General features: G+C 36.0%; 3 protein-coding genes across 3 annotated transcripts in view; 1 reads left to right on the top strand and 2 right to left on the bottom strand.

The window, feature by feature from the left end:
• Window positions 1-2,919, bottom strand: part of LOC107712806 (vimentin-like) — a 13,922-nt gene extending 11,003 nt beyond the window's left edge. The window contains exons 1-2 of the mRNA XM_016518139.1: window positions 2,289-2,919; window positions 1,159-1,219 (exon numbers count right to left, since the gene is read on the bottom strand). Coding sequence (XP_016373625.1) covers window positions 1,159-1,219; window positions 2,289-2,824 — 597 coding nt within the window. The 5' untranslated portion in view covers window positions 2,825-2,919. The remainder of the gene's footprint in view (window positions 1-1,158; window positions 1,220-2,288) is intronic.
• Window positions 2,920-4,693: 1,774 nt separating this feature from the next.
• On the top strand, window positions 4,694-9,228 carry LOC107712773 (tRNA (cytosine-5-)-methyltransferase-like). Its single transcript, XM_016518110.1, has 8 exons — window positions 4,694-4,823; window positions 4,944-5,053; window positions 7,001-7,077; window positions 7,364-7,435; window positions 8,522-8,591; window positions 8,670-8,753; window positions 8,837-9,148; window positions 9,220-9,228. The coding sequence occupies exons 1-8, from the start codon at window positions 4,694-4,696 to the stop codon at window positions 9,226-9,228; spliced, it is 864 nt and encodes a 287-aa protein (XP_016373596.1).
• A 214-nt stretch (window positions 9,229-9,442) lies between these two features.
• Window positions 9,443-10,099, bottom strand: LOC107712774 (tRNA (cytosine(38)-C(5))-methyltransferase-like). The gene is made up of 4 exons (XM_016518111.1): window positions 10,075-10,099; window positions 9,918-10,001; window positions 9,523-9,834; window positions 9,443-9,451 (listed from the first exon to the last, which is right to left on the bottom strand). The coding sequence occupies exons 3-4, from the start codon at window positions 9,814-9,816 to the stop codon at window positions 9,443-9,445; spliced, it is 303 nt and encodes a 100-aa protein (XP_016373597.1). The 5' UTR covers window positions 9,817-9,834; window positions 9,918-10,001; window positions 10,075-10,099.
• Between the last annotated feature and the right edge of the window lie 1,018 nt (window positions 10,100-11,117).

Consider the following 11,117-nt stretch of genomic DNA (forward strand, 5'->3'; position numbering starts at 1 on the left):
TGTTCCATGAAGATATTTTGTAAATTTCCTACTGTAAATATATCAAAACCTAATTTTTGATTAGTAATATGCATTGCTAAGAACTTCATTTGGACAAATTTAAAGGCGATTTTCTCAATATTTAGATTCTTTTTTGCACCCTCAGATTCCAGATTTTCAAATAGTTGTATCTTGGCCAAATATTGTCCTATCCTAACAAACCATACATCTATGGAAAGCTTATTTATTCAGCTTTCAGATGCTGTATATATAAAAAAAAGTAATTTATAAACACTTAAGACTGGTTTTGTGGTCCAGGGTCACATATTTTAAAATGTAATTTATTCCTGTGATGCAAAGCTGAATTTTCAGCATCATTACTCCAGTTTTGGTGTCATATGATCCTTCAGAAATCATTCTAATATGCTGATTTGCTGCTCAGGTAACATTTCTTGTTATTATCAATGTTGAAAACAGTTGTGTTACTTAATATGTTTGTGCAAACCACGATACATCCTGAAAAAAAAATGACTTTTTTAAGAATTCTTTGATGGATAGAACCACATTTATTTGAAATAGAAATCTTTTGTACCATCATAAATGTTTTTACTGTCACTTTTGATCAATTTAATGCAACCGTGCAGTTGTATTAACTAAAGCATTAATTTTCTTTTAAAATAATTTTATTGACCCCAAACTTTTGAATGGTAGTTTATGTAAATTATTTTAAGCCATTCCTGACTGAATTAAATAACAATAGCTTGCCTGCTGCTAACTGGTTGTAGTGCTGCAGCTGGTGGTGGCAGACACCCTTTAAAACACACACACACACACACACACACACACATCCTCTTCTCTGCAGCCGTAAGTCACCAATGTCTCCTGGTTAACATTGACCCCTCCCACTCATACAACAGTTTGCTTTGTCATAAACGCCCAGCCTGTTCTCAGACAAAGCTCTCTTTTCAGTTGTGTGTCTAAATCTGATGCCGGACAAGAGGGCAGCTTGACCAGGCCTGCTCTGACCTTCTTATTGTGAGGAGACAATCAGTAGTGTCTTGCAAACACTGACTGGAACGCTAATTGATCATATTGAAATTGTGGCTTTGGTAGCACTCGGTCAAACAGCAGGTCCAAGAATACATATAAAAATTATTCTCTTAACACGTGACGATGTACCTGTCTGAAGCTCCGAAGGCTGTTCTCCGCATCCTCCCTCTGAAGCATCTCTTCTTGAAGTCTGAAAATGATATGAATATTTAAGCAGAGCCACACCCTGTATAACACAACCAAACCCACATCTCACCAGGACAATAAGTACATCATAGAAAGCCTTTGACATTAAACTGAATAAAATGTATTTATTCTCTTTTGCTGTATCAAAAAATTAAACAAATAATGGGTTGTTTTTAACCTGGTAAAGAGAAATCCCCATAAGAAGAGTTTTGACCTAAAAGAAATTCAACTAGAATCATCTTACAGAGTAAAAAAAAAAAAAAAGTATAATTTTATATGACGGAATCAGCTTTTTGTCATTTAAAAGGTCAGGAAAAATGGTTTCTTTACAAAATATTTTATTTAAAATATTTCATAGGATTATAAAAAGAGTCTCTGTTGTATACATGCATCATTAAAATGCATTGATGAACATTTTTCACATTAGCCTACAAAATATACAGTTCATATTTTGGTTTTATTTGACCTGGTTAAGAGAAACTTTGTCCTGAGAGTAATTCAACACCATATTACACTACAAAAACAAACAAACAAAAAAAAACATAAAATGGGGTAACATCTAAATCAACTGGTTTTATGTAGGTCAAAAATATTATCTTAGGTTACACTAATTAAAAAAATAATAATAATTTTAAGAATCAGAGGAGGTAGAACCAGCTCCGTAATGTAATGGCAGGGCATTTTAACTTTTCAAAATTTTTTACACGTGTATATATATATATATATATATATATGTGTGTGTGTGTGTGTGTGTAAAGGATTTTAAACAACAATAGACACTCAAAATCTTCAACTTATACATAAAACACATTGTTTTGTTATTGTTTTATATAAGTGTAGGCCTACCGTTAAAATACATTTATGAATGTAGCCTACGCCTATTAGTTAGTTCTGTGTTGGTGCTATGAAATACGAAATGACAATAATATGATTTTTAAACCAATTGTTTGCAAAAAAAAAAAGTATTTTTTTATAAACTTATGCACGTGCACATGGCAGATAGTTAATATTATTTTACACTTATAACCGGTTTTGTTTGTTTGCACAGTCTCTTGGACAATGTTTGGACATACTTCTGTCTGAGGCGCTCGATGTCCACTCCCAGATTGTCCCGGTCCACCTCCACTGTGGCCTTCTCGTTGGTGAGCTGGTCCACTAGTCGCCTCAGTTCTCTCATCTCATCCTCGTACAGATCACCGACCCGGGACGAGCCTTTGCCCCTCATCTGCTCCAGCTCCGCGTTCAAGATCTTATTCTGCTGCTCCAGAAATCTCACCTTCTCTATGAAACTGGCAAACCTGTCGTTGAGATGCTGCATCTCCGCTTTCTCATTGGTTCGGTTGGCTTTAAACTCGGTGTTGATGGCTTCGGCGAGCCCGAAATCCAGCGTATCGGTGGCGAGTCTGGGCAGGGGCGCGCTGCCCCGCACCCTCGCGCCCTTGCTCATGTAGATGGATGGAGACGCGGAGGACGCGCTGCTGTAGGACACGCGCGAGGTTGTGCGCCCCGGGCTGCTGTACTGCCGACTGGAGTAAGTGGACCGAACCATCGCTGGTCGCTCCCCACCGAACATCCTTTTATAAGAAGATGTGCTTGTCCGGTTGGCCATTGTAATCCTTTAGTTCTGGGTTATTGTTGATGTCAGCGTCTACTTTCACGAACCGCACCCTGTCCAGACCAACCGAGAGATTCGGCTTGCATTTATAGTCCACTCCCTATGCTAATGACATAACGGTGCAGGGAGATTTAGTGACGTAGAAGCGCCGTCTGGGCGGAGGAGCAGGACGTGCCCCTCCATAACTAGGCTATCAATGAAAGCGTTTGACTGTGGCAACAACAGGAAAGTGTATTTATTTGTTTATCCATTCATTCGTTTATCTGTTTAATTAACGTATTTTTTTTTATTTAGTTTTAAATATTATGTAGGCTATGTAATAGTCTATATTTAAAGTATATAATACAATACTAACAGGATGTGTTTGTCAATGGCAAACACAAGAAAATTCGGTTTATTTTTTTATCCATTAATTTGTTTATCCATTTAATACAAAAATGATTAGCTAATTTATTATAAAGTTGTTTTAAATATTATATATATTTTTAAAAATATATACATCGAAATTTATTGGTTTTATTCAAGTTAAAATAGCCTATTTTTATTATTAATTCCAAAATATTCTAAATAAATAAATAAATATTATATTCAGCAATATTGCTGAATCAATCTAATTATACATTAATTTATACCAACAAAACGAATTTTTAGATCAGGTAAACAGGTAACAAATGCAGGTTACCACTTTAATTATGTATATATAAAAATAAATAAAATACAGTAGCCTAAAAATAATATAAAAAGTAAATATAACATTATTTTAAATAATTAGCCTACTACTGCGAATGTAAAGTCATATAGGCCTATTCAAATTATATCACACACACATATAAGCTATATATTTTTTATAAAAAATAAATTATTAATATATTAATATTAAGCTAAGTAAAAACTTCTGACAATTAAGAAAACATACTGAAAAGAGGTGTTCTGCCAACAAAAGAGGAGGTGCAACCAAAATTCAAAAAGCCATGTCAATTAGAAAAGGTGCAACACCTTTTCTAATTGATAAGAAAACATACAAACAAATAAAACGTCGAGTTTTGGTAGTTTAGGCCAGAGGTCCCCAACCACCGGGTCGCGACCCAGTACCGGGCCATGGAAGAGTTGGGTCGCAAGAACGTTCTGGGAAAAATGTGTATGACACTCTGTTATTTATTGCATGTTAATGATTGTTCTAATCTGTATTTTCGTTTGTTGTATGCGATTGCTATGGAGTAGCAATTTGAAGATTTAATGTAGCCTGAATTAAATGTTCAATTAGTAAATGAATGATTGTTCTGATCTGTCATAGGATTATATTTATTAGGGGTTAAAGGGATCGCAGTTGATCTGTGGTAGCTATACCGACCAGGCCCCACAGTTTGGCGCGCACTTGATTCGCAGATTAATTTGCCGATTTACACGTTCAAGTGATTTTAAACCACAAGAAGAAGAAGCGAAAGAGAACTCGATTCGTTATTCGTTACACGCATTAAACATAAAATGATGTCAAAAATTCTCATTCTCTGTGTTTTAAATATTCTTTTCTTGCTTATCTGAAAAAAATCTTCCGATTGTGACACAAAAACAATAATATGATTTGTTGAATATATATTGAATTGAATATATATTGAATATGAATTGATCCGTATATATATATAACGTCATCTTCTGTTACCATTTTAAATGCAAATGACATTTTAATGAATTATTATAATTAATATTATTATTAAGAAGAGGACGAAAACTAAAAGCGGAACGTTTCGTATATGCACTTGTTTCTAGAGCAGGGCTGTCCAAACTCGGTCCTGGAGGGCCGGTGTCCTGCAGAGTTTAGCTCCATTCTAGAGGGTCATGTAATCGGGATCGCACACGTGTGGCATGCTTGAGTTGAGACGCTGTCAGTGTCAAAATATCAAACATCATTCAGCAGTGAAAAATGGAGAGCACGGAACGACTCCATGTTCTGGAGTTATACAGCGGAATAGGAGTGATGCATTATGCTTTAAAGGTTAAATCTGTAGCGACTATTGACACACATGCCTTACTCAGGATCAGTTGCAGAGGCTCTGTGAGTTGTGTTGTGAAGACTAACGTTAGCTAATTCGACAAAAATGTGTGCTTCTTTCAGAGAGCTCAGTTCCTGCTGAAGTTGCTGCTGCTGTGGATGTCAACACAACAGCCAATGAAATCTACAAACACAACTTCCCCAATACCCCACTCTTGCCAAAAACTATCGAGGTCAGTGCTTGCCCTCATGAATCTCTATTGGTTATGTAAATGATTACACACATTTTGTTTGAACGCGGTCACATAACACAGTGGCTCCCATGTTTTGTATGACGTTCCTTCTTTATGCAAATATAAACAGACAATAATCTAGCAAGTAAGATAATTTTGACTGATTTATGCATTTTTGTGTAGATTTATGTCAGTGATAATTGACCTTTCTGCAACTCAAACAGCTTGTGTAAACAAAATCTGTCTTATTTAACTGATTTATTGCATTCTTAACAACATGTCTCTTTTGTAACATCCTTAAAATATTGTTTCTTGGTTAATCCTACCAGCATGTAGTCCCATGACTGCGTTTTAAAAAGCAATAGGAGGTAAAAGTGTAACGGAGGGGTTTTCGTGGTGGTTAAAGGTTCTGTGCTTCGTCAACATGGTGACGATGTACCTGTCACTGGCCTCAATTCGTAAGAATATAAAGCAATGCACAAAACAATGGATGGTGATTTAAAGACATATAATGAAGATGGATTAGATCATTTAAATGACATTATTCTGAAGTAAATTTGTCAATTTAATTTTTAATTTTTTTTAGCTGGATACATATGAATGTTTTCAGATCAAGAATTTTACAAGCATAAATAACTAATTAAAGGCACAATATGTAATTTTCGCCGCTAGAGGGCACGTATTCAAAATAAACAAATAGACAAAGGCGTAGTTTGATGACGCCGTGACTGAGTGTGGAATCATGGGAGTTGTGGTCTTCATCCCCACAGCCGATGCAATCCGACGGGGCTCGGGCAGAAATCATGTTCATGGATGAGCTAATGATTTATTAACGTAGTAGAATGAAGCAGGGTGAGGCGGAAAGCCGTCGAAGCGAAACGAGGCCGCTGAACGAGCATGACACACGGCTCGAAAGCAGCGGAGCTTTTATTATGCCACGCTTCCGCTCCTTCCGGTCGTGCGTATCTGGGAAAAAAAGCAGTGCTGTTTTATTTGAAAGTTTTGTTATAATGCGACTCTGTGCGGTCGTCACCGGTCTATTAAAACGCACAACATATTACTTAAACATTATTTCTCTGATATTGATTTCCAAATTTGAGTATTCTTAATATTAATATTAATATTACTTCCTATGAACAAGCCAAATGTCCTGCCAATGTATTGGCAGTATTTTTGCACCTCTGACATTATTAATTCATGTCTGATGAAAGGACAAAGAAGCTTCCCCTCTCTCCCACTCCATTTGCCCTTTCCTGTCCGTTGTTTTATTCTCAAGCTCTGAGTTGTTTTTTCCCAGAATGTGTTTGTGAAAGAATGTACCTCTCTTCCTCCCCGCAGGCTCAGCAAGCGGCCGCGCTTCATTCTGCTGGAGAATGTGAAGGGCTTTGAGACCTCTGCTGCAAGGTAACCAGGGTGGCACAGGAGCCTTGAGATCACCATGGTTACATGGCTATGAGCCAACAGGGTCATTGGTTTCCCCTCTGTGTTTCTGTCACCATGGATCGTGCTAATAAGAATCTTATAGTTGTCTCTGCACATTGAACTGGGACGGATCAAAGTATTTTAATAATGAAAGAAGTAAAACGTTACCCTAAAATTGGACTTACACTCTTAAAAATAAAGTTTCCAAAAGTGGGTTTTTGCAGCGATGCCATAGAAGAACTACGGAAACGGTCCACGTCACTAGTTAAAATAGCTTATTTCTCTGGATTTAAACATTCTTCGAAACATTTGGGATAGTGTAAGTACACAAGTCAGCAAAATATATAACACTGTTCTAGTGGTTTTTTGATATTTTAATAAAAAAATCTTACATATTGTGCCTTTAACTCATATATATTTTGATATGCATGTCGTTATAAGTGTGATTTTAAATCAGCTTTTTTTTTTCTTTTTTTTTTTTTATATATTTGTTTAATAATAGCTGTTTTGTTTCATTTTAATCAGGGAATGATGTTACAGGATTTTGACAAACTGAACTTTGATGTGATTTTGATGAGCCCACCATGTCAGCCATTCACCAGGTGATCAGAATGTTTTTCTTGTTCATTGAAGTACAGTAGCAGTTCACATAAAACAATAATTTTTTTCCACCTGCATGTTGTTTCAAATTGACATTACTTTCTTTTTGTGTTATTTTAATATTAGGTTTTTTTATTGTTATTAGTAGTTTTATTTAGCAGTGATGCATTAAATTGATTAAAAGTAACAGTAAAGACATCATAAAAAAATCTTACCAACCCCAAACTTTTGTAATGTGGTAAAGGCTGCTGTATCGGTCGACTAAAGCTAATGTGTGTTTCTCAACAGGATTGGTTTGCAGGGAGATGTTGCCGACCCCAGAACAAAGAGCTTTCTCTATATCCTGGAGCTTCTGCCAAGGTCAGACTGATCAATCTGTGCTCTTGTTAAGTCACTTAAACATGATTTCTCTGATATTGATTTCCAAATTTGAGTATTCTTAATATTAATATTAATATTACTTCCTATGAACAAGCCAAATGTCCTGGCAATGCACACAGTATTTTTGCACCTCTGACATTATTAATTCATGTCTGATGAAAGGACAAAGAAGCTTCCCCTCTCTCCCACTCCATTTGCCCTTTCCTGTCCGTTGTTTTATTCTCAAGCTCTGAGTTGTTTTTTCCCAGAATGTGTTTGTGAAAGAATGTACCTCTCTTCCTCCCCGCAGGCTCGTCTCTGCACATTGAACTGGGAAGGATCAAAGTATTTTAATAATGAAAGAAGTAAAACGTTACCCTAAAATTGGTCTTACACTCTTAAAAATAAAGTTTCCAAAAGTGGGTTTTTGCAGTGATGCCATAGAAGAACTACTTCTGAGAAACTTTCAGTGAATAATTCTTAAAATAATATTTTTAGAACAATTTTAAAAATCCAAAGAACCTTTTTTTCCACTAGAAAGAACCTTAAAGGGATGTTCCAAACCTGTATGAATTTCTTTCAGCTGTTGAAAACAAAAGAAGATATTTTGAAGAATATTGGTGACCAAACAGTTGACGGTAGCCATTGATTTCCATAGTATGTAATAAAATACTATGGAAGTCAATGGCTACCAACATTCTTCAAAATAGCTTCTTTTGTGTTTAGCAGAAGAAAGATACTCATACAGGTTTGGAATAAGTGGTATTTGATGACAGAATTTTCTCACCATTTTTGGGTGAACTATCCCTTTAAAGTTTCCATGGATGTTATAAGTTCTTCATGGAACCGTCAAAGCCATTACAAACACCTTTTAAAGGTTTTTATTTTTTTTATTTACAGGGATGCTTTACTTAAGACACTGAGAGAGTGTGACTCAGGTTTGGAGTGGTATTTGATGACAGAATTTTCTCACCATTTTTGGGTGAACTATCCCTTTAAAGTTTCCATGGATGTTATAAGTTCTTCATGGAACCGTCAAAGCCATTACAAACACCTTTTAAAGGTTTTTATTTTTTTTATTTACAGGGATGCTTTACTTAAGACACTGAGAGAGTGTGACCACAGCTTTCAGGAGTTTCTGATCTCACCAACATCTGTAAGCATGTCTCCATCTCTTAAATATCTCAGAAAGTGTATCCCAGTCTTGTTTTTGTGATGGTGTTTATTGCCACAGCTTGGGATACCAAACTCTAGGCTCAGATATTTCCTCATTGCAAGGAGACCACCAGGATCCTTCTCATTCCCAACTTCAGCAGAGGTAGTTTTCTGTTTAGATCTATTCTAACTCGGGCACCGCAATGCATTTGCTATTGAATACTAAAGCTGTTTTTCTGCTGGCAGATTATAGAGGGCTTCCCCATGTCTGAATCCCCAAACAGTCTCACTGTTCCACACAGTCACCCTACATCATCTGAGTGTGAGAGAGAAAAGACTGGGATGATCATTTTTAAGCTGGAGACAGAACAAGAGTTGGAAAGGAAGAGGATCCAGGACAGTCAGGAAACAGTCCGGAGGCTGCAGGACTTCCTGCAGGAGGATGAAGAAGGCATGGATCAGTATCTGCTGCCCCCCAAAACTCTGCTCAGATACGCATTACTGATGGATGTAGTTCAGCCCAGCAGCAGGAGATCAGTCTGCTTCACTAAAGGGTGTGTTAGTATGTATTATGATGAATACTTACTTTATTTTATTTATATATTTAGCTATATATTTTATAATGTAAGTATGTATGACGTATGTACAGTATATATACACATTTTATATTTTTAATGTGTAATTTTATATATTATATATAATATAATATATAAAATTTAATATATTATATATAATAATATGTTATATAACATATTATTATATATAATATATTAAATTTTATATATTATATTATATATAATATATAAAATTACACATTAAAAATATAAAATGTGTATATATACTGTACATACGTCATACATACTTACATTATAAAATATATAGCTAAATATATAAATAAAATAAAGTAAGTATTCATCATAATACATACTAACACACCCTTTAGTGAAGCAGACTGATCTCCTGCTGCTGGGCTGAACTACATCCATCAGTAATGCGTATCTGAGCAGAGTTTTGGGGGGCAGCAGATACTGATCCATGCCTTCTTCATCCTCCTGCAGGAAGTCCTGCAGCCTCCGGACTGTTTCCTGACTGTCCTGGATCCTCTTCCTTTCCAACTCTTGTTCTGTCTCCAGCTTAAAAATGATCATCCCAGTCTTTTCTCTCTCACACTCAGATGATGTAGGGTGACTGTGTGGAACAGTGAGACTGTTTGGGGATTCAGACATGGGGAAGCCCTCTATAATCTGCCAGCAGAAAAACAGCTTTAGTATTCAATAGCAAATGCATTGCGGTGCCCGAGTTAGAATAGATCTAAACAGAAAACTACCTCTGCTGAAGTTGGGAATGAGAAGGATCCTGGTGGTCTCTTTGCAATGAGGAAGTATCGGAGCCTAGAGTTAGGTATGCCAAGCTGTGGCAATAAAAACCATCATGAAAACAAAACTGGGATACAAAACTATTAAGAGGTGAAGAGACATGCTTACAGATGTTGGTGAGATCAGAAACTCCTGAAAGTATTTACAGGGATGCTTTACTTAAGACACTGAGAGAGTGTGACCACAGCTTTCAGGAGTTTCTGATCTCACCAACATCTGTAAGCATGTCTCCATCTCTTAAATATCTCAGAAAGTGTATCCCAGTCTTGTTTTTGTGATGGTGTTTATTGCCACAGCTTGGGATACCAAACTCTAGGCTCAGATATTTCCTCATTGCAAGGAGACCACCAGGATCCTTCTCATTCCCAACTTCAGCAGAGGTAGTTTTCTGTTTAGATCTATTCTAACTCGGGCACCGCAATGCATTTGCTATTGAATACTAAAGCTGTTTTTCTGCTGGCAGATTATAGAGGGCTTCCCCATGTCTGAATCCCCAAACAGTCTCACTGTTCCACACAGTCACCCTACATCATCTGAGTGTGAGAGAGAAAAGACTGGGATGATCATTTTTAAGCTGGAGACAGAACAAGAGTTGGAAAGGAAGAGGATCCAGGACAGTCAGGAAACAGTCCGGAGGCTGCAGGACTTCCTGCAGGAGGATGAAGAAGGCATGGATCAGTATCTGCTGCCCCCCAAAACTCTGCTCAGATACGCATTACTGATGGATGTAGTTCAGCCCAGCAGCAGGAGATCAGTCTGCTTCACTAAAGGGTGTGTTAGTATGTATTATGATGAATACTTACTTTATTTTATTTATATATTTAGCTATATATTTTATAATGTAAGTATGTATGACGTATGTACAGTATATATACACATTTTATATTTTTAATGTGTAATTTTATATATTATATATAATATAATATATAAAATTTAATATATTATATATAATAATATGTTATATAACATATTATTATATATAATATATTAAATTTTATATATTATATTATATATAATATATAAAATTACACATTAAAGACTCTTAGGCTTTTTACCATATAATAGTCAAGAATTCAGTCCGTTTTTGTGACATGGGGCATTTTAAGGGAGTACTGAGCATTTAGTGAAATATATTACATTATTGTAGTTGT

The sequence above is a fragment of the Sinocyclocheilus rhinocerous genome, unplaced genomic scaffold (assembly GCF_001515625.1).
Source record: "Sinocyclocheilus rhinocerous isolate Xijiao unplaced genomic scaffold, SAMN03320098_v1.1 scaffold1740, whole genome shotgun sequence".
Classification (NCBI taxonomy): domain Eukaryota; kingdom Metazoa; phylum Chordata; class Actinopteri; order Cypriniformes; family Cyprinidae; genus Sinocyclocheilus; species Sinocyclocheilus rhinocerous.